Here is a 23918-nt window from a genome sequence, read left to right on the forward strand (position 1 = left end):
CTCGCCACTTTCCACTCTAGGTGCAAGGCACATTTTGACCTTGACTCTACTAAGATAAATGAATAGCACAGCATACGTATGCATACATATATACACATAGATGAAGTATAAGAACCTGTATAGAGTAGAAGAGACTCCAGTAGGAACAATGCAGGATTAGACATGCAGGATCAAAACCTAAACCAATGAGGTTGGCTAGGATTTTTATTATAATGATTAGACTCTAAGCCACAAGCTGTCAGAGTTGTATATTCTCTTTCTCAATGGACTCAGCCAGATTTAACATCAGGCTCCCATCTCAACAAGAATAGTGCTTGTTTAATTTTGAGAGTTACATGATTAAAAAAGTAAGAAATTGGGAAATCTACAGTAAAGCCCTTTTTATTGAATAGGAGATGGGACTTGGTGAGGTTCCCCCCGCCTCCCCGTAATAAATCACTTCTGTAACAAATTCTATCTCAGGATCTTTAAGCACTTTTCTCTGTGTAGGAGAGGTATAGTCTCCCTATTTTATGGATAGGGCAACAAAGGCACAAGGAGGTGAATTACTCTGCCACAGACTTCCCGAGTCTTCTTGCTCCCAGTTCTATAACCTAACCACAAGGAGAGATTACTCACCTTGTGCAGTGTCTGGAGTTTTTGGAGATGGAGCACCCCGGGGACACATTTCAGGTCCGAATGCGCTCTGTGCCTTTATCGGAGAAGCGCCCGTTCATCCTACGCATGCACCCTGTGACCGAGCCTATATATGGCTAAGTGGGCAACTGCCTTCTGTACTACAAAGTCCCACAAAGGAAACTCTGAAGCAGGAGGGCGATTAGTGGAGCTCTCATAGGGGACACACATTTCAAAGAACTCTAGTTACTGCACATGGTGAGTAACTTCTTCTCCTTCATTGAGTAGTGTCTTATGGATGCTCCACTTCAGGTGACTTCCTAGCCGCAACCCATTAAGGAAGCAGAAGGTTCATAACAGAGTCCAGCACTGAAGAAAGGACTGGGTTGTCTACTGTAGCATCTGATCTTACAGCATGACCCAAAGCATAATGGTTGGGAAAAGCAAGTATTGAGGTCCACATTGCAGCGCTGCAGATTTCCACAACTGTAACGACCTCCAGCAGGGCTACAGTTGTAGACTGTGACTGAGTAGAATGTGCAGTCACTTGTAGGGGAGGTGCCAAACTGTAACAGGTAAGAAAACATTAAGAGATCCATTTAGAGAGTCGCTGCATGGAGATGGTGGATCCCCTAGGCCTGTCTGCAATAACGGCAAAAGTCTAGGGGAACCATGGTTCATGGTTCAGTTTTGTCCAAGTAAAAGGTCAATGCCCTTTTAACATCTCGTGTATGGAAGGTAGCTTTGGGTATTGTCTTATGCAGCTTAGGAAAAAACTGGAAGGTGAATAGTCTGGTTAATGTGAAACTCAGAAGAAACCTTAGGTAAAAGTTTTGGATGGGGTTGTAATGATACCTTGTCCCTGAAGAACACAGTAAATGGAGGGCCTGCCATTAGAGCCCCAATCTCCCCAACCCTTCGAGCAAAAGTGATGGCCACCAAAAAGGACATCTTCATAGGCAAATGTAACAGAGAGCATGTAGCTAGTGGCTCAAAGGGCTGTTTCATGAGACAGTTAAGGACAAGACTGAGATCCTAAAGCAGAACAGATCTTTAATTTACAGAAAAAGTTTCATAAGACCTTTCAGGAACCTCCTTGTGGTTAGATATGTGAAAAATGAGAAACCTTCTACTGGTGAGTGGAAAGTTGTTATTAATTCTAAGTGAACCTTGATGGAACTCTCAGATAGATCTGATATCTTCAGTTCCAACAGGTAAGTACAAGACTGTGGAAAGAGATGACTGGACAGGTGAGTGATGAAAGTGGTTACATCAAAGATGATATCTTCTCCATTTCTGGAGATAAGTGCATCTTGTAGATTTTTTCCTGCTACTTAACAGTACAGGTTGTACTCCTGATGGACAGGACACCTCTAACCCCAAGAATCATTGAGGAACCGTGCCTGGAGTTGCAGAACATTCAGATTGGGGTGAAGTGTTTGACCTGCATTTTGAGATAATAGTTGAGAATTGAGGGCAAGAGGTGAGTTCGATGAGGTAAGGAAGCCAAACTTGCCTTGGCCAAGTTGGTGCAATCAAAATGTCCCTGGCTTGGTCCTGCTTGATCATGCTGAAAACCTTTAAAAGCAGTGGAATCAGTGGATAAGCATCAATAAGACCTTTTGTTCATGTAATGAGAAAGGTGGTTGCTAGAGATAAAGGCTTGAGTCCTCCTCTGGAGCAGATTTTTTTGCACTCCGTGTTGGCTGCAGTGGTGCAAAAGTCAACCTCTTGAAACCCTCAAATTAGGAATATTTTGTAGAGACTCAAGTCCAATTCCCATTCACAATTTAGGGTAAAATGTCTGCTGACATCATTTGCCACGGTGTTTTGTATACCTGGGAAGTAAGAAGCTGAAATAGCTGGTTGACTATTTACCAATTCCAAATCTTTATTGCTTCGGTGCAGAGCGAGAGGGAACACGCTCCCCAATGACAAATAATATAATACATACAAGAGATGTTGTCCATCATGATCTTGATTGACTTGTTTTTGATTAGGGGAAGAAAGTGGCGGCAAACATTTCTGACCGCCCTCAATTCTAGTAGATTGATGTGCAAGCACTGTTCTTGTTGTGACCGTTTGCCTTGGGACACATGAGGACTCAAATGTGCTCTCCAGCCCAAGAGAGAAGAGTCCGATGTTATGACCATAGGAGGATGCTGGATGAACAGGATTCTTGCACAAACCTTGCAAGGATCCTTCCACCAGGTGAATGGCTGAGTATCTTTTCAGACTCTTTGTTGAATATATATGCTGTTCTGAGTCACTTCTGGACACACTGAAGATGTAACCTAGTGTTCTATGTTACAAAAACGCAAGCTACCAGATGACCCAGAAGCTGCAGCCATGTTCTAGCTGGTATTTGAGGCCTGAACTGCATTCTTTGGATAGAGCGAGGAACCCGTCGGGAGACTTGCTCATCATCAACCCCAAAAACACTGCTATAAAAAATATACGCTGTATAGGGGTCAAGGCCATTTCTCAATATTTATTTGTAGGCCTACATTGTGGAAAAGTGAAATTGTTATTTGAACTGCTGACTACACCTCCTGATAAGACCGCCCTTCGAGGAGCCAGTCACCGAGGTACAGACAGACATTCCTAGATGATGGAGGTAGGCGGCTACAACTACCATTATTTTTGAGAAAATCATTGGGGCGGAAGAATGGCTGAAGGGTAGGAATTGGTAGTGAATGACTATGAAATGAAGAAATCTTTTGAGAGAGGAATAAATTGCAAGACATAAGTAAGCATCTTTGAGGTCAAGAGTTGCAAACCAGTCCCTGGTCTTGGGGGAGGAAATTATAGCTGCTAGGAACAACATTCTGAATTTCAGATGTCTTGACGTATTTAATCAACTGTTTGAGATCTACTTTTGGCCTCTAACCCATTTTCCTTGGGTAACAGAATATACCTTTGACAAAGCCCTTGTCCTTTGGGCTGAAGTGGAACTGGTTTTATAGCCCTCTGACTTCACAGGGATGTGATCTCGTGTCAGCAATTGATCGTGAGAAGGTCCCTGAAGAGAAAAGGAAAAGGCAGGTGGAAGGGCAGGATGGAGATAAATTGGATCATATAACTAGAAGTAACAGCGACTGATACCCATTTGTCTGATGCATGGGAGACAGTAACCTGTTGGTATAGCGAGAGACAGTGTCCAAGTTAAGGGAAAAGGGTGGAATAGTGTAGCCAAGAAACCCTATCAGGTGGTTCAAACTCCTGACCAAACCCACAAAAGTGAAGTTTGGGAAATGTTGATCGGCTCGGATGAAGTATTCAAGTTAGTCACTGGTTCCTTTTTAGAAAATCTTGACCTCTTAGCCGGCAGTTCAGATGGTCTACGGAGGGTGGAACATTAAGCAGGATGGGATCTTTGCACGGATTGAGTCCTGTTGAATTTCTTTTTATTTGCAGGCATGTACATCTCCAGGAACTTAAGTGTGGACCTAGAGTCATTTAGGGAATGAAGTGAGCTGTCTGTGTAGTCCACACATCACTACTGCAGTGGAAATAGACCTGGATGCAGTGTCGCCCACATCAAGTAAAGCCTGCAAAGATGTCTTTGCCACGAGCTGACCCTCCTTTATTATGGCGCTATACGGATCTCGGTAAATGGTCAATGAAAGCATTAAACATCTCATAATTCAGGTAGTTACATTTCAACATCAGTGCTTGGTGATTCACAATCCCAAACTGTAATGTTGCCAAAGAGTAGCTTTTCTGACCAAAAAACTCCAGCCACTTCTGGCCCTTGTTATACGGGGTAGCTTTAGAAATATGCTGACTCCCACTTTGATTAACTGTGTCCATGACTAGAGAATTTGATGCCGGATGTGAAAACAAAAACTCAGAATCCCTGGCTGGGGACATAGAATTTTTTATTGGCATCCTCGCACGTAGGAGGTGCCACTGCTGGAGTTTTCCAGATGGTCTGGGCTGGCTCAAGGAGAGCATCATTAATTGGCAGTGCCACCTGTGCTGAAGTAGAAGTCTGCAATATGGCCAGGAGCTTGTGAAGGGAAGGTGGGTGAGAAAGGACCGAAGGCGCTGCACTCATAGTCCTATATAGACTCAGAATGGGGCATGTGGATGTGTATGGTGCAGGCAAAATCTGACTGGGCACTGCTACCAAAAATCTCCGATCAGAGGCACAGGTGCTTGTGCACCTGAAGTGAGGCACCCACAAGGACACACCTCAAAGAAGACTAGCTTCTTTTAACAGATGTCTTAGTTTTCTGATGACTCACTGAAAACTTCAGGTGAAGAAATCTTGGAGAGCTAGTCTATAAAAACCCAAAACACATACAGTACAGAGAACCTGGAGCACTTTCCTCATCAAATGAGTTTAAAGAAGTTCAAATTCTGAGCCTAAAAATTCTCAGTGTCTTCATTACCTGAAGCGTTCCACATCATCCGCTCCATCTGACATTCTCAAGGGACCAAGCTGAGGCTTCTATCCTTCTAGCTGGGAAGCTAGATAATGCTGATCCTTAAAGAGCTTGACACTTCCACCTCTTAATAACTACAGGGCAATGCTGAGGGATTTTTAAAGTGACTGCTATTTAGCAAAGAGCCTGACTCGTGATTGCGACTCACTGTTTGTATTTGCACAAACTAAGTTTCTGCCCCAGTGGGAGTTGAGACAAAAGTAGCCTCAGTTTGACTTACTAAAAGAAAAGTGATTAAAATATTACGCTGATTACATTTTGTGTCACACACAATACCAAAAAGGCAAATAAAGTCTGGTTAGAATACTCCTGGGCTATGACAGTCCAGGGGAGGGAAAAAAGAAATAAAAAAGACTGATGCAATAAAGTCTAATTCTCTCTTAATCTATCCCATTATTTCTAGATTTGAGTAGGCAGTTTTCCTTTAGGAGGTAAAATGGTGGTGGTGGAATTATGCCATCCTACTGTCACTAACACACCACTTTGTGGATGGCAAAAGATAAGGACTGAGCAAGAAAATGCTATTTAAAGCTCTGCTCAGGAAACTAGAAATTTGCATTTGATAGAAGGGATTTAAATTGTATTAGAAGGCAAGGTGCACTAAACAATCACAGTTTATTACTATGTTGGTTCACTGCCTGAGACTATACTTATCGCACACTGCAGTAGCAGAGGAAAGTGCAGAGAAGACTGATTCGAGCTACATGCATATTAATAGAAGGTTAGCCAAGCACACGAACAGGAGAGGGGGCCAAACACTTGTTTTAAAAGTGGCTTGCAGATTTCAAATGGACAGAGCTGTGTAACTTGACTCTTAAGTCACATTTTGCATACAAGTTTCCCCCTAGCAACAGAAATGGATTCCAATACAGGGTTTGGAAGAAAACCCTTAGCTATGTCACGGTGTACATATTACAGGCCCAATCCTGCTATCAGAGAGGTGGTTAGCTGATACTGATGATACTAGCTGATTCTAAGAGGCAAAACATCTACACACGATAGGAGTGGGGCCAAAGGGTGGCCATTCAATTTATAGCACAAGTTACGTTATATAGCAAAACTTCATATGGAGAATATTCCTATCCAGCAAAATTCAAATATGAACGCTTCTTTTCCTTTCCCGTTCTTCCTAAAGGAAGCCCAGACTAAGCAAGCCTGTAGGTTCCCCCAAAATTTAAAGAACCAGGATTGCCACCTGTCAATCAAGCTAAAATGGAACTTAAATTACAGCCTCGTCTTTCTCACCAAACGCCTGCCCCTTTAGCCCACACTTTCTTTCTATCCTCCAACTCATTATCCTGGCTTCTCATGGTGGGTCTCTCTCCCGTCTTCCCCCATTCCTCAATTCTCTGGCTGCACATGTGGGGCTGGGATCTCCAGTCTCACACACAAGGACATGGCACCTCTGTATGTTCAGCACCTCCCATGTGTTTAATTGGGCTCAAATTAGTAACTAATTGGCTGAACCACCAGAGATGGGTAGTGGTGAGTAGCACTCCTATATCAATGGAGAGAGAATGGGCCAAGGTGCAAAACAAAGGATAGCAGGTGATATCCAAAATATTCTTAGTCCCTACACCACAATTACCCCTGTCCTGCTGAGACTGTGAAGGATGCTTGCGGCTGCTAAAAATTTTTAGACAACAGGAAGCAGTCAAGGTGAGGCACACAGAGTGTGTGCATACACAGCACACGCTTCATGTCCTGCAGGTCTAGCATGCCTAGGGCAAACACCAGCTTTGCTCTGGTTATCTGAACAGTAGTAAAGTGTACACTTACAGTTTTCACTCAGCTATGACACTGGGGTCAGGCCAGGAGGGAGTACTGAACATGGGCAGGAAGACAGGACTCATGGCTGAGTGCTCATTCACATCAGAAAATCATTTCAACCTGCACTTGCATTGTAGATTTTGGTTGGGTAACTCTAGGTCACATGCTGGCAGAGAGCCAATCAAATTCTGCCTTGGCTTTTTATGATAAGTGGCCTTCCCGGTTTCTTCCTGCCATCTTTTCATTGGTCAATTTTATCTATTAAACTATTGTAGTACAGACCAATAGGGACTGGAGCCACAGAAAAGCAGCCCAGTTTAATGGCTGAGCGCAGGGCTAGGATCCAGAAACTTGTACATTCTAAACCCTGCTGTGCTGGTGAGTACCAAGCTTTGGATAAGTCTGTGCTGTACATGTCCATCTCTAAAAAGCGACTTAATAATGCTTCTCTACATTATAGGAAGTTGTGAGGATTAAATAACTGGTTAATCTTTATTTTGCACTTTGAAAATCTAAAGCACTGCAAGGGCCAAGCATGATCAAGGCCAGGAACACGGAGCTGTTAATCCAGCAATTGGTTTAGCTGTTACCAGGAGCAAAAATGCCTGTATTCAGTACATTTCCTTCAAAAGCCCCCTTTCCTGAAGCTGCGTTGCACAGCTTTTCAATATGTTCTCTACCTGACTTACTCATTCACTGGCTGCTTCCTTAAATCAATTAGGTTATCTTAGTATTAAAGCACGGATTGCAGTAGGCCAACATTTAGTCTATCCCCGTATGTTGGCAGGTTACAGTCCTAGATTTCTGCCATCTGTACAACTAGTTTTATCCTTTGTCCAAAAGCAAGATGTAAGATGGCACTAGTGTAACTGAATCTGTCCCAGCTGCCTGCTTCTGTAGCGAATGCGCCAGGATACATATTTCCTTTTGAAATGGGAGAAACAAGCGGGAGATGGACATGCTTGCCCTTTTAAATCACTCAGATGGGCAGCTTGCCCTGGTCTGTTAATGTGGGAGCTGTTCAATGTGAGGCTGAAAAGGTTCCCTCTCCTGGGAAAGCTTCCAACTACTGCCGAACATTTGGTGGCCTTTAACGAAAAATGCAATTTCTGCCAATACATCCCCAGCAGGCTAGTAAGGATGGGCTCCAAATGTGGTGGGATTGTGATGCAGGGACTTCATAACGCTTGCATGGGGCATCTGGCTTTAGCTGACGAGCTCCGAAAATGATCCTGGAAACTTTTAGAGATCGTTACATTGGGATGCATGAAGAAGAAGAGATGTTTTCTTACAATATATAGATAGTTATTTTCAAAAGAGCTTGACGTTAATAGAAATTTCATGGCTGAGACTGCTGAGAAACACTTTCAACACAGCTACAGGGTCACTATCAGAATTTTTCCCTTCTCCATTTCTACACCTGGAATGAGCAGACATTGTCCTTCTAAAAAAATCCCAAACAGACAGTATCGTACTATGATCATCTCACTAGCTCTTTAAGCACTGGGGCAGGTTTCACTTTCAAGCACTTATATTTAAATTGCTAATAACTAAAACAGAGTTGGCTGCAATCAAAGCCTGCATTGATGATGGATAGGAACATCCACTTTACTCAGCGCCTGCTTCAGAACTGAAAAGGACGAAGAGGGGGTGGGTGAAATAGCACCATCCTAGCTTCTTAAGGGAACAATGCGCCTGCTTAACTTTAATTGTTTTGGATTTTCTTTTTATTTTAACATTTTGCTTTTGGGGTCCCAGCCTCAACACCCCACTAGCCCGTAAGAGTTCTTCCCAGTGAACATTCCCTGTTAAAAAATAGAGTACAAATATTTGTTACACAAAAATAATTCTCATTAAAAATAGTAACCTTGTGCACTGTACACTTCTGGTTGTATTGCTATCAGGAGTGTATTTTTCTTTTTGAAATGGTGCCACAAGCTTTTTTGTACATGTTTCTGTATATTTTCTCCAGGCTGTCTTCAAAGATAGCTCTGTGGGGTTTTCCTTTATACACAGCTGCACGGTTGGACCAATATTCACCATTATCCAAGTGAACGGTGGTGTTCTGCTGAGCTGATGAGCTGTTAACATAAGCAAAGCCAAAATGATCAGTCTGAGGAGAAGAGGAAACGTGAGTCTGCAAATGCAGTGTGAACCCAGATACAGTGCTGAGAAACAGTGACATTTTACAAGTAGAAATATAATTATACCGCAATTATTCTAAGAAACAGAAGCCCATGTTATTAAAATACAGAAGACTTAGTTCATGTAACCAAGTACACTTTATAAATACCTCTGCAATAGAGGCAGAATTCGTTCTGGAACAGAATGTGGTTGCTTTACTGTGTTTTGATTGGCAGTGTGACTAGGCATTGAGCCCTATGCAGCAGCTACATAGGATGTGTGTGTCCTTTGAAGGTCAAAATGTAACCATAAGCAGCTATTTCAATATGAAGACAATCTATTCAAGGTAAATTAAATGACTGCATTTGCAGCTATCATGTGTTATATCCTCACCATCTCAGGTTAAAAATATATTTTACCAAATACATTATGATATAATGGCAATGGAATGTTACTTGTTTCTTCCCATTATGTGTCAGTGTTTTAATATTTGTAAGAAAAGATTTTCATATACCAGTAGCTTCCAGAATTCATTTTCCTAGAACCATCAAGTAGAATTTATCCTCTGAAAGTCTTCATTACCAAGCACTGACAGATTTTAATGCATTTATATATCCAAGCTTCATGGATTGTTTGCTTTATGTTAGAACCTTTGAAATAAATGATTGCATTATAATAAAACCACCAGTTTGATTTTGTATTATATTATATTTGAAATTAGATCATCAAAAATTAAAAAGGTAACAATCAGTTCTGGGGTAAATTTTTCAAACACGTCTAAATGAGTTAGGTGTTTTTGAAATGTTTACCCCTGTTCTCTAAAGGTTCAGATCCCAATCCTACCATCTTCTGGATGGGAAAATAAACTGGACATGTGACGTTTACTGGTGGCCATTTTTGTCTAGAAAATGGAAGTAAGATTTGATTTTACAGGAAAATTTCAAAAATGTGTTGCTTATGCATATATTGATCAAGTCACGAAACACCACTCCAGCAGGGTGACAGAATTTCCAGATCTTAAAATTCTGTCTTGAAGTTAATATGTATTAAACAATGAGTGAACCAACGTATGTGACATTATTCATGAGGGTATTTTTAGCTAGCTACAGCATCTTGTACTGAGGTTTCCACTGAAAGGTACACTTAAAACAACGGGAATGAGGTGGGGAAGGATGAGAGATTTAGGGCCAGATCACTAAACCCTGGTTTCGCTTTTTGCACATGATAAACCAGAGGTATAATCTTCCACTTACAGTTATATGCTGGGGCACAAACAATGTAATTTGGAAGCCAGTCTACATGCTATAGAAACAGGGAGTTGAGTGAAAAATGGCATCAGCTGTGCCCACAATTGTGGGCTCAAGGCTGAAAATGCATAAAGGCCATCTTGACACTTAATCCCCCCCCACAAAAACAGGCCCAGGTAATTTAAATCAATTGACTATTTGCAGTAAATTAAACATACCTTTCCTTACCATCCAGGGAGAACTGCACTTTACAGCTTTGACTCGTAAGAAACCAACACACAAGGAATGTCAATCAACAAGAGATTCTCATAGTCCCATACTGAATTTGGACAGTTCTATAGAACTGGAGGCCTCCAGGATTTGGGGCTAGGTCATGATACCAGATTTGTATTTTCTTTTCCACAGCCCATCCTACTATCTACCCCCCCGAAGAGACGTCACAGACCGCAGTCCAGCCAATAAATATGCTATTAGGACAATGCATCCACCTTAACCAACAGTTCTACTTCCTTATTTAGACAGATTGCTCCCTATAGTCTGTATTTGCACTTCCTTCTACTACAAATGTAATTTGGGCCAGAAAAACTAAAGTTCCTCACGTGCCTCCATTCAAAAACCATCACAGTGTCAAACATGGCTGACTCGTCAAGAATGAGAGTAAAGTGGCAAATTCCATATCAAGGTCATGACAAAGCCTTAAAGCTTGTCTATTTTTGGTACATTTCCATTAGTCGCTCCTTGCTCATGAGATATTCAGCATTGGTATGGACAAAGACAGCCATATTACAGAAAAGCCAGTCGCCTGTCTTAACTGGAAACTATCCTGACAATCTGAGCTAAGTGACCTGGGAATTACACACACAAATCATTAACAGCAGGATTTCTGCACACAACTCCCCACTCTGAAATACCTGTCATGTGCTTTTATTCCCTCATACATTTCCTTTAAGAGTCCCAGAAGTTCTTTTCAGAGTGAATCATACACTAAATATTTCACACAACGTGGACCTTTTCCATACTCCCAGTGGTTTTCAATCATCTACTTTACTGCAAACATTTTGTCGGCAGTACCACGTCCTCCTCTGAACTCTGTCTTTCTCCTTGTATCCTGTTGACAAAAACTGTGCAAACCCTGAGCAGTCAGATCATCCTTGAGTTCTTATGTCTCTTTGCTTTTTGTGGAGTGGAATTAGTGTTGCCAGTGTCTAACCTCAAAGATGCAGTACTTTCTCAACTTGAGTGCCTCATTTCATATCCCGTCATTCCTTGATGCTAGGAATTGTATAGTACTGGGATTAATTTTTTTTCCCCTCAAGGCTTGAAGTTTCAATACCAATCTTAAAGTCTCAAAGCTGCCTCAATACAGAAATGTGTGTACACAGACACACAGATACTTTGTTTGCTTCAACTGTCAGGGCAAGGAAACATAAGGGATACTGCCACTCCTTTATCCTAAGTATAGAAGTATTACCAACAACTTACATAGCAATTGCTCTAAAACTTAATAAAGAGAAAAGTGCTCTTTGAAAGAAGCGAGTATGATTGTATTTGTAACCCTTAGTTACACCCTAACTGCAGAAATTAAAATGTAGGGTTTTTTAAACAATGTTAATAGCAAACCACTAAATGTTACAAGTTCACTACACTGCACAATACGAATGTTCTTCCTGTCTGCACATACAATGACGACTTGGCAGTCATTGTGAAAGTTTGCATCGCATTTAAGTGTCAAAACATAGCTATTTTAGGTCAAATCCGCCTAGATTTAGCACTGCAATTCTGGAGGTTTTGGTTTTTTTTAAACAAAAAGCAAAGGTACATAGACCTAATAATGTTTTATATGTGCATAGCAGCAAAGAGTCCTGTGGCACCTTATAGACTAATAGACGTTTTGGAGCATGAGCTTTCGTGGGTGAATACCCACTTTGTCGGATGCATCTGACGAAGTGGGTATTCACCCACGAAAGCTCATGCTCCAAAACATCTATTAGTCTATAAGGTGCCACAGGACTCTTTGCTGCTTTTACAGATCCAGACTAACACGGCTACCCCTCTGATACTTATATGTACATAGTGCCTTTCATCCTCAGAAATCCCAAAATGTTTCACAAACTACCACCAACACCCTTTCCTCACCCTTCCACCCCTGCAACTGCAACCATCTCTAGGATACAGGATGGCAATGAACCAATGCTCTATGAGCAGGAATGCTGGAACAAGTGCTTCTTCAGATGAAAAGTGCCAGAAAATACCAAGCCAATGTAAAATAAAAATAGGACCTCAGTTTTTGAGGTCTCATCTGAAATACATACACTAAACTGTCTAATACGGTGTTTAATCCACCCTATCACAGATGAAGCATATAGAGTACAACACGATCTTAAATTTAAAAAAAAAATCCTCTCTGTTACATGCCTGGGAAAAGCTGTCTAGCTACTAAGCATCAATTTTCACATTTCTATAATTTAAAAGATAACCAGATACTTTTTTTAAAAATGGAAAATTTGCTCTCTGGCTGAGATTATAAAATCCAAATTACTGCCCAAGGATCATTTTTATGACCATGTACATCCTGAAAATAGGGATTAATGAAGGTTAGACTGACAGTGTCAGTCATAGCAGTATGGAAGACACAATGATAATTAACTGTATTTTGCTTTTAGGTAAAAAATCTTAGTAGGACTAACCCAAAGAAGCATTTGGCCATTTTACAGCATAATGCATAATTTAAAATAGAAAATGAATTATTTAAGTATCCATTTTGCAGCTAGATATGAGCAATGTGGTGTACATGTTGTTTCTATACCAATTAACAGACAGGACAGCATATATAGTAGTAACCAAACTTCATACCTGCTCTGTAGTTCACTGCCACATAATGAGTCTTTACACGAAATGTCTCTTGTCTTACTTGAGTCTCCTTTCGATGAGTTACTCTCATCCTAAAAAACAGAAATCAAATTCTCATTAGCCCGGTTTCTGATTACAATAGTTTCATTTAGAAATAGTTTCCTTTCATTTAGTAAATGACTATGAAACTGTTTACATTTCTTGAGGGAGAGAAAGAAAAAAGTGTAATGAACCACATACTACTTATGATCAGTTTTAATTAAAATCACTGGAACTCAGCTAATAATTTTCAGGTAATAAACCGGAAAAAATTTCTGGGAGTTGTACATCCAAGGGCCTGTGTAGATGATGCTAGTCACTGATGCTTACTATACACACACAGGGTTGCGTGCTAGGAAGCATGCTGGTGGCAGCACTGCATTTGTATCTCGCAGGAGGGGTATGTGGGGCTCAGAAGAAGAGTATGTCTTTAGTTTAATGGACTTCAAAGTAACTATGATGTATTTACTAGGGTGACCAGATGTCCTGATTTTATAGGGACAGTCCCGATATTTGGGGCTTTTTTTTTTTAATTTATTTTTTAAATATGGGCTCCTATTACCCCCCACCCCGTCCCGATATTTCACACTTGCTATCTGATCACCCTAGTGTTTACTGACTCTGTAGAGAAAGTCTTAAAAAGTAACTACTTAGGATTCTCCATCTTCCGAGTGCTTAACAAACATTAAAGAATTAGTCCCCTGTGCAAAAGATAAGTAGCAGAATACCCACTGAAAGTCAGCAAAAAATCCTGTGGCACCTTATAGACTAACAGACGTTTTGCAGCATGAGCTTTCGTGGGTGAATACCCACTTCTTCGGATGCAAGTGGGTGACACTGAAAGTCAGTAGAACAACCAAGACTAGAAGGTAGGAATCTCTTTGTGACAGGTCCCCCGCCCCTCTGGGGTGCCACTTAGAACTGGGATACCACTGGCCTGCCTGACCCACCAGTCTGGGTTCCCACTCTGCTGTATTGCTGAACAGCCTGCCAAGCCCTTCCTCAGGCTTCAGACTGAACTTTACCAGCACATGTACAGGTAGGGGCATACCCAGGTGCAGCTTCACACAGCTGCAGGGGAAGGCTCAGCTAAGGAACTGCCCAGTACTCAAGTGCACCCCACTCCCCTCTAGAGGGTAAATCCAAAATTATACCGTCTTGCGCTGCACAGAGATTCGTACAGCGTAAGCTCATGAAATTCACCCCCTCCTTCAACGTGGAGAGGAATGTATACAGCTTTCTGCCCCACCGGTATGTTTTCCACCCACCGGTCTTAAACAAAACAAGTTTATTAACTATAAAAGATAGTTTTTAAGTGATTATAAGGGAAAGCAAACAGATCAAAGCAGATTACCTAGTAAATAAGACAAACACACAATCTAAGCTGTGTATACTAAAGAAACTGGAGGTGTGTAGCAAATTCTCACCCTAAATGTTGTTTTAGGCAGATTGCAGATTGAAGGCAGGCTGCACTTGCTTGCAACTTAAAATTCCAGTTATTCCTTGCACAGGCTAGACAGCCCTCTAGCCTGGGTTCAACCCTTCTCCCCAAGCTCAGTCTTTTTGTTTCTTAGGTGTTTACAGCAGACATCTTGGGCGGGGAGCCAATGAAGAAGGAACCACAATGATGTCACTCCCCTGCCTTAAACAGTTTTAACATATGGTGGGAACCCTTTGTCACCCAGTTTGATTCCCATGCGCGGTCAGTGGAAAAACACTAGTATTATCATGGAGTCCAGTATCAGGTGACTTGGTCACATGTACCTGTAGGATCCCACAGCCATGACTCAGAGGCTGTTTGCAGTGTCCCCAGGAAGGCTTCCCCTTCTAAAACCTATTGTTCTCCCTAATGATCCTTCCCAACCAGCCATCTAGACTGATTGCATTCTGCCTAATGGGCATTCCCCAGGTGCAAACACATTTGTAATAGATGCAAAAACAATATTCCTAACTTCAGATACAAAAATGATACATGCCTACAAATAGGATGATCTTATTCAGTAAATCATAACTTTTTCAGTGATACATCACATGACCTATCTTGTATAAAATAGATCACAGTTGTGCCATAATCATATCATAACAATATCTTTATGAAGAATATGGGGGTGTAGTGTTGCACCCTTCCCTTGCTTAGCCACACTTACTGTGCAGGTATAGAAATAAAGGACTGTACAGAGTCGAAGCTAGAAGATATTTTCAGCAGAAGCTAACTGCTGCGAGGATTAGTGAACAAATTACCTTTCACGTATGCCGTTAATATAATCAAATTGGTCCAGAACGCAAAACTGGGAAACAGGACAATGAATATAAAGGAAAAGAGAAATAAAATGCAGAGCAAGCTGAATGGCCTAGGACTGTGGAAAGGCTAACACTATTTATCACGGAGAAATAGAAGGTAATGAGGGTGCATGTGTAAACAGGAAATCTGACTCTGCCCTCAGCAGGCACACTCTACAAAGCACCAAGCAGAAGGAATCAGATGCAGTGATAAACCCTGAAATGTTTGCCAGAACCAAATTAAATTTTGGAAGGCATAAGATGATGCATCAAATGTAAACAGGAATATGCTGTCCATAGAGCTGTCTGAATAACTGAGTTTTTGGTTTGCTAGTAGGTCCAAAAAAGAAAAACAAAACAAATCAAATATTCATAGAAGCAGAGACTGGAACACCCAGGTGAGCGCCGTAACCACTAGGATTATAGTTTAGAGTTATTCTCACTCCCTCTGGCCCAACAGATATACTATGTGGAACAGCTTCAACAGGAGATGACTGAGAGCCCCACCCAGAATACTTTATAGCCTGGTGATTAAGGCATTCACCTGGAAGGTGGGAGACCCGAGTTGTCCTTCCAGAGTGGGGATTTGAACCAGAGTCTCCCAGGTGCCTGCTCTAACCACTGAGCTACTCCGTATAAGTGGGGCATGACCATTGCCTCCTCTTCCGTTTTGTGAATGGTACCTATGTCTCCTGGTGAAGCCACCCCCCACCCCCCAGTCTAAATATTTCAGTTCAATTAAAGCAAAATAGTTCATTTCAACACTTTCTGTTTTTCTCTTGTTCTCAACTGAAACAATTTGCCAAAAATCAACAAATCCACAAAATGTTTTGGTCCACCTAAATCTCCATGTTTTGGCGAAAGAGCGTCAGATTAAATATTTTGCCCAGCTCTAGTTTTCCCACACGTTATAATTAGAGCCGTAGTAGCCCGCTTTGGAATATTCTCCAGAGTTTTGGTCACAGTATTTTAAGCAGGCACTACAGATATAAAAACTAGCAAAACACAGTTGGCTGATGTTGCACTTGATCTTAAGGTCTGTGGTTATTTGGAAAGGTTAGAGACATTAGGCCCTTGCTCTCTGGAATAACAGGAATTAGATTCCCTTCCATAAGTATAACAAATTTGGACAGGAGTGGAGACCTGAGCCAAGACCTCCATTTCCTGTATGCTAATTTGCTTGCAGTATTATTACCTTGTCCTCCCCTCCTCATCTGCCTCACCTGCCTGTTGCCTCCTATCACAACCTAGAATTTGAGCTCTCTAGGACAAGAAGTGTCTTTCTACCGGGTGTTATAGAGCACCCTGAATTATGGTGCCTCAGGTAATAGTGCAACACAAATTAATGATACATAATAAATGTCAAAGCAATTCTCTGCTTACTTAAGTGAAGAAAGGTGATGTGAACATGAACAAAAGAGAATAAGAAGCAGTGCTTTTATCTGAAAGCCAGTCAGTTATAAGTGTACCAAAAATAAAAGATCCCATCCTGCCTGACGTCCTGCCTTCCTGTTTCTTCCCAATGGGTCTCACTCCCACCTGCCCTCCTAAATGCGATAGTCTTTTTGGGCAGGGAGAGGGGGGGTCACAGAGACTTGCCTTACCATTGTTCAACACAGCCTGTGCTAGTCCATCCACTCACCTGCAGAACTAGCAACGTCTGCTAAAGCCAACACAGCACATCCTGTCAAGTCTGGGTGAGCGTCTGAGGGAGAAATGGCTCAATATGGTGGGAAGAGACAGGAAACCCCTTGTGCAGAGACAGCTCAGGAGTGGCATGAGGCTTTATTTTTGTGTTCTCAAAGGATGACTTTTCAAGACAGGGCCAGTGGAAAAGGGGAGCTTGGAGGAAAAGATTCACATTTCCCCATTTGCAGTTCCTCTAATAGTTAAAAGTAATTTATGGCTTCATGGGAAGACAATGTAGCCGGCCATCAGGCTGTTTTAGCAAAACTAGTAAATCCTTTTATCTTAGAGTCATGGTCTGGTGTTCAGGAGAAACAGTCAAGGACTATTGGAGCTGGTTTAGGCTGTGCAAACTTTCATTACACATAGGTGCTGGACCGTCACAAAATTCAATTTGCCATCCTAAATTCATTGGCACATCAGAAGAGACTGACCTGAGCTGTACCTGTTTTTCAGTGCCTAGAACACGGAAAAATGTTACAAACATCTTGTATTTAACAGGCCGCAGGGCACCTCACACAAGGTCATGAAGTTCATGTACAATTTAGGGAAGGTACAGCGTCTTCACTTACATTTAGTCAAATAGTCTTAACACGCTCTTCCCCCCCAAAGTGTCTCTAATAGCTTTGAAAAATAGCCAAGAGTTGACAGAAAAATCAGATTGGGAGACTAGGTTCTCATACCTGAATATGAATCAGTGGGTACAAACATATGAATTATATGAATGTTAGTTACCGTCTATACTGTAAATCTGGGGATTCAGACTGAATATTTTTCATTTGACAAGAATTTCAGTCTGTGTGTACACCTAGTTTTGTAAATAAACTCATAGATTAATAATTTGGAAAGTCAAAATTGTTGTCCTTCCTCCAAAAGAGAAGTCACAGGAGCTCATGGATGTGATTTTAGGCTAATCAGTAACAATTCATTCCCGTCATGTAAAGAAGTCATATATAGCACCATTAGTGTCAAACTGTACCTTTCAGTCAATATGAAAATCCAACAGTCTAATGTCAGAGCAGGTACAATATAGCACACAGCTGGTAGAGGGCGCTAAAGATACACTTCACAGAACAAGTATCGTCCGACGAAGTGGGTATTCATCCACGAAAGCTCATGCTCCAAAATGTCTGTTAGTCTATAAGGTGCCACAGGATTCTTTGCTGCTCTCAGAGGGTATGTCTACACTACAATTAAACACCCATGGCTGGCCCATGCCTGTTGACTTGGGTTAAGGGACTGAGTCACACAATCCAGAGCCAGCAGGTGCTGAGCCCTGTGGTCCGAAGCCACTAGGCACAGGCCAACTGGCAGTGTAGACATGCCCAGAGAGGCTGGATGGAACTTGGAGTGCGAAGCTGGGGAAACATGAAAGGAGACATGAATTTTAGCGTGGGAAAAGGAGACCAGGGAGAGTTAACAGGAAGTATGGCAGAACATAGTGAGGAGGCTGGGTTGGGGGTAGAGATGAGGGAAAGTATAAAGGCAGAGTGGAGCTATGGAGAGCTTTGACAACATGCGGCTCTTAGATACATTTTGGATGCACTAAAAAAGGAAGAGAAGAGGGGAAGGCCCATGAGGAACAGTAACCTAGGGAGGAAGTTACTAGAGCATGGACTATCACCTTGGCAGTGGCTGTGAAAAGAAGAGACTAATTTTGGAAGTATTGTAAAAAAGGAAATGACAAGTTTTGACAAGGGTTTGGCCATGACGGAAGAATCAAAGACTAATAAAAAATGACACTAGGCATGAGTGCCTGTAATACAGGAAAAATGGTGGTGACATGAACCAATTCAGGAAAAAGCAAAGACAATGGGGGGTAGTAGAACAGCCAAGACTGGGTTCACTATCGTGAATCAGATGCAGAATTGGAAGTAACGATAAGAAGCAGAGAAGTAGATTTATGGATAACTACTACTGTAAAGATAGTTATGGATGAGATGATCCAGAGAGAGTGGGAGGATAAGAGCCAAGAATAGAGTCCCAGGAACTCTGACAAAGAGGGAGGAGGAGGAGAAGATAGTGCCATAGACTACAGAGCTAATTAGAAAGGAAGGAGAAAAAACAAGACACGGTACATTGAATTGGAAGACCAGGGACAAGGAGGTGTTATCAGTCCTTTCAAAGGTGAAGAGAGCTAAAACCATTAGATCTTGCCAAGATATTATCATGGGTTTCTTTAGCAAGAGTGGTTTTGCCACTTGACTCTACAGAAAGCTAGTTTACAAGGTGTCAAAGAGAGAGTTGGTAGGAAGGAATTGTCCATATGATCAAGAGAGGAGGGAAAGTATGATACAGTACTTGGGATTCAGTAAGATTTTCATGAAGGGAGAAAAACAAGGGAATGTTTTATTATTAAGAAAATGTACAGGATAAAGATGAGGGAAGGACGGAGGCTTGTTCTCATGTCCAGTGACAAAAAAGTGTGATAGAACCAATATCTCAAATCAACCTTTGAAAGGACTGATAACACCTCCTTGTCCCTGGTCTTCCAATTCAATGTACTGTGTCTTGGTTTTTCCCATACTCCATTAATCTATCCATACGCACAGTGAAACCTGAGTACAGGCATAATTGCTATTTGTGCCAGAGTGCTGAAGATGTATTTGTGAAGTTCTCAGTAAAGAATGGTTTAAGGATACTCAGTGTTGCAGTAAGCTGGTATGGCCTATAACATGCTTTGCTCACCCTCAGCTATGTTGCATGCACAAGTGGAGCAACAAGAGAAGTCTGTGCTTTGGAGATAAGAGATCTCACGAAGGGAAACTTCTCTACAGTATTCACCCCATACAATGGTAGAGCTTCAAGAGGGGAATTATCGGACTAAATGGAACATCACAAAAGTGTTAACAGATTGCCATACTGTTTAACTTGTGAAGAGAGCACAAAACTTGAGAGATGAACTTAAGCAACTTGAAACTTCAGGAAATAGGTTCAGACTAAAGAGATTTCTGGCTACACAGATTTGAGATTTTTTTAAGCGCAGTTCTACTCTGAAGAGTGTTATGAAAAAAAGAAGAAGAGATTCCTTCTTGTCTTTGGATAGGGTAGCACAAAGGTGGATAGCTCAGTGGTTTGAGCATTGGCTGGTTAAACCCAGGGTTGAGAGTTCAATCCTTGAGGGGGCCATTTGGGGATTGGTCCTGCTTTGAGCAGGGGGTTGGACAAGATGATCTCTTGAGGTCCCTTCCAACCTTAATAATCTATGATTCTATGAAGTCAGGAGATCAGTTTCTATTCCCAGGTGTGCTACTGGGTGACTTTGGCAAGTCACTTCACCGTTCTGCACCTCAGTTTCCCCCCTCTAACACTAGCGCTCTTTCGTAACCCTTTAAGTTCCATGGATGAAAACACTTAAGTATTATCACTACTATGTAGATCTGTTACAATTTGAGTTTTACTAGTGTTTTTACTCATTACCGCTGACTAGCCAACACAGCTACAGGAGAGAGTGACTTGGATTCCAGCCTAGGTTACAGATCAGCAGCACTGTTAATTGCATTTCAACTACAGAATTATTGTTGGGGGACCATGAGCCAGAATGAACACATACTGACTTTCAGATTCCAGGTTGAGTTAGGCAATTATAATAAAACCTTTTTACTTGTAAATTGATTTGACCTGGAGTCACCAAGACACAAAAATGGAATCTCATTATGCCAATTTTACAAAATCATTTTCAGAGCAGAATTGTTTTTATGGCAGTAGAAGCTTAACTTTTTTTAAAAATCTCGGTCTATGTTTCTAGGACTCAGACACACTAGAATATGGGTTCACTTATCTGACTACACATGTCCTTAACTTCTAACTGAGAGAAGAATGAAATATGCTGATCTAGGGCATAAACTTCTTATTTACATAAAGAGCACTCTCTTCCTCCACCATTCATAGAAGGTCAGGTAATGAAGAAAAAATAACATGCATCTGAGGAATAAAGATACCTGTACAAAACAGCTGAATACAGCATCCCCGGCTAGGTGACGTTCAGGCACTTGGGAATTAAGCTTTCTGAAGTCACAACACATTTCTACTAAGTTTATTTTAAATTGGAGGAGGAGAGAGAAATGTAAAGATTAACACAATGTCACTATCCCTCGACGCTCTGTGAGGGTGTCACCCACAACCCCATCCATAAAGGCTGCACAGTGCCTGCCACACTGTCCATGACTTCCACAGAAAAGAAACCTTTTATTACACAAAACCTATAGGAGGCACAATTTTTTTTCCTTCAATATTTTGTGGCAAATAATGTTTTTAGCTTGTAAACGTAAAACTTACAAATGTTAGCCTTTGCCTAGCACTGTGTGTCCTTAAAATGTTTTTCACTCGTTTATGGATCTCTTCTCCATTTGCTGGTGTAGACCAACCAAAGTTAAATCTGTAGGAGGGGGGGGGGGGAAATATAAGAAATATCCTTAGTTTAAAGACGGCCAACACTTTTTGCTGTGAAGTTTTTTTAAATTAAGAAACACAAATTACTACTTTCTATTTGGAATGTATAGATGGTTCAAGTTCAATCCTCTCTTTCTCCTCTGGGATAGAGCTAAAGCAGCGATACTCAGACCTTGGTGGTATTCAGGAGCCAAATTAGCCATCAACATTACCCAAAAGAGCCACAGAAGTGTGAATTCATTGTTTCATTTACTATATATTCATATTTAAGCAGTACAACAGGGGAAATACTTAGCATATTATACCCCTATATATCACAACCTGATATAACACAAACTTGGATATAATGTGGTAAAGCAGCACTCCGGGGGGGGGGAAGGGGGGGCTGGGCTGCACACTCCGGCGGATCAAAGCAAGTTCGATATAACGCGGTTTCACCTATAACACGGTAAGATTTTTTGGCTCCCGAGGACAGCGTTATATCAGGGTAGAGGTGTATATAATATTCTCACAGCAAAATGACTGACCAAGTATTATTATTTTATCAACTACAATTGGTTAATAACATAGAAAAAGCATCCTGATTGGTTAATAACTTAGATTAGTTAATAATTAAATCACACAGCGTTTTAATATCGTGTGCTGCAATGAGCCACCTGCCCTGGCAATACCTTTGGTTTTTTTAATAAACATATTTAATCATCATCAGTTTAACCTTCCTTCTTTGCAAACTCTTGGTCAGCAAAAGAACAGTCCTTTTTTTCCCCCTTTTATCTAGCAACTGTGCTTGAGCAATCAATAATAATTATAGGCTGGGCTGGTAGCCCTGCCTATTATTAAGGTTGCCCGACATGTCCCATAAGACTCTATTTTCAGTAGTTTATAACTTTACCAGACTTCAGCTGTTTGGGCTGAAATTTTCCATGCTGGGTGTGTGCCTCAGGCTGATTTTGGTTTTGAAAATTTCAGCCAAAATGATTCTCCTCAGCTCTGAAAAAGAGGCTAGTGAAAGGTACATTTTGTCCATGTTTAAGAATTCAAGTGCCCTTTTCTTTAAACAGCTCTAGCATCTCTGTGCTTTTGAGCAGGGACTTGACATTTCTCAGGGTATGGCCCTGTGTTGTCCACATTGAAATCGCCCAAATTTGGCCAAATTTTAAGCCATTGAAAAATTGCAGTTCACACATGCTCAGTAGAGACTTCTTAAACTGGGACTTGCTGGACAAAGAGACTGGAGCTAGGAATCAGTGTGGGTGAATGCTGGGGAAAGTAACCGGGGGGGGGGGGGAGGCATGGGGGAGACTGATGGGATGAGGAGCCTGAGAGTAGAGACTGGGAGCTACTGTGTGGGGAGCAGAGAGAGAGATCAGACATGGAGCTGGAAAGGGGGAAGTGGAACTGGCTGGGCAAGGTGACGGCTTGGGAGGAGAGATCTGTGAAACCTGCTGGCAAAGGTCCCATACCGCTCTCCTGCTGGTCCACACAGAGGTTGACAACCTACTGTTGCTATCAGTTACTCCATTAGCTCAAGTAGCAGAGGACTGTGTAGTGGATCTAAAGGTTCCATCCTAGCTAATATGATGCAACATGGTAGAAATCCTGTTTTGTCAGTTGGTTATTTTAAAAATCGAGGAAATTACAGGCAGAAAAACTGTTAAAAGTACATTTTTTTAAATTGTGGCTATATTTTCCCAATGCCCCCCTTCGAAAGGTTTCTTTAGCTCAGTGATTCTCAGATTGTCACCCTTGGTAGGCAGCTCACCTAGGAGAAGGCAAACTCCAATTTCAAACCAAAGGTCGCAGGTTTGGATAGCTGACCTATAAAGCTAGTCCAGCAGACATGCTCATGTGAACTGATATCTATGTCAAGTACCCCAGAGAGCTAAGATGTTCCCTGCAAGCTATGTACAGAAACCTTGTTTGACTACTGTAACTGGGAAAAGGCTGCTAAAAAGTTAAAGAAGCAAGCGAGTAAGCAGACGTGCAAGTTGGAACGTAGAACATTCACTGGAGGAAGTCTGGAACTATGCGAGGTCTGAAAATGAGGCGAATATTAACATGACACGTATACAAGAGATCATAGGGAAAGTTGTAGATGCCAAGATGCTGGTGGATGGTTACAAAATCCATTACTCAGGGAATTAAACTTTCTGAAATAGTGTTGGAAGTTGTTCCAGATGAAACCATTCACAGGCATATGATAGAGATTACCAGAAGGTTGGACTGACTAATGGATGTTAAATTGTGTTGGGAAGATGTCACTATCCATATAATAAGTTGATGTGCACCACAGTTAGGAGAGGATCAAAAGAGAAGTTTTTCGATGAGTTGCTGTGCCTTATTGGAAACATACCATCCAATGAGAAAACATTTACTGAAACAGATCTAATATGCTCACATTTGAACTGACAAGGCTGGATATGAAGCAGGCCGTAAGGCACTGGAACCATGAACTTTTGAGGGA

General features: G+C 41.5%; 1 protein-coding gene across 6 annotated transcripts in view; it reads right to left on the reverse strand.

Annotated features, from left to right (window-relative positions):
• The window catches only part of SPATA6 (spermatogenesis associated 6), a 72821-nt gene that overhangs the window by 11820 nt on the left and 37083 nt on the right, over positions 1-23918 (reverse strand). For 3 of the 6 annotated variants that reach the window (XM_045026759.1, XM_045026756.1, XM_045026761.1), the window contains exons 11-12: positions 13061-13149; positions 8704-8917 (exon numbers count right to left, since the gene is read on the reverse strand). In XM_045026759.1, coding sequence (XP_044882694.1) covers positions 8704-8917; positions 13061-13149 — 303 coding nt within the window. Of the gene's footprint in view, positions 1-7285; positions 8918-13060; positions 13150-21340; positions 21441-23918 lie in introns of those variants that run through there. The other 3 variants (XM_045026758.1, XM_045026757.1, XM_045026760.1) reach the window with 3 other exon arrangements.

The sequence above is a fragment of the Mauremys mutica genome, chromosome 8 (genome assembly GCF_020497125.1).
Source record: "Mauremys mutica isolate MM-2020 ecotype Southern chromosome 8, ASM2049712v1, whole genome shotgun sequence".
Taxonomy (NCBI): domain Eukaryota; kingdom Metazoa; phylum Chordata; order Testudines; family Geoemydidae; genus Mauremys; species Mauremys mutica.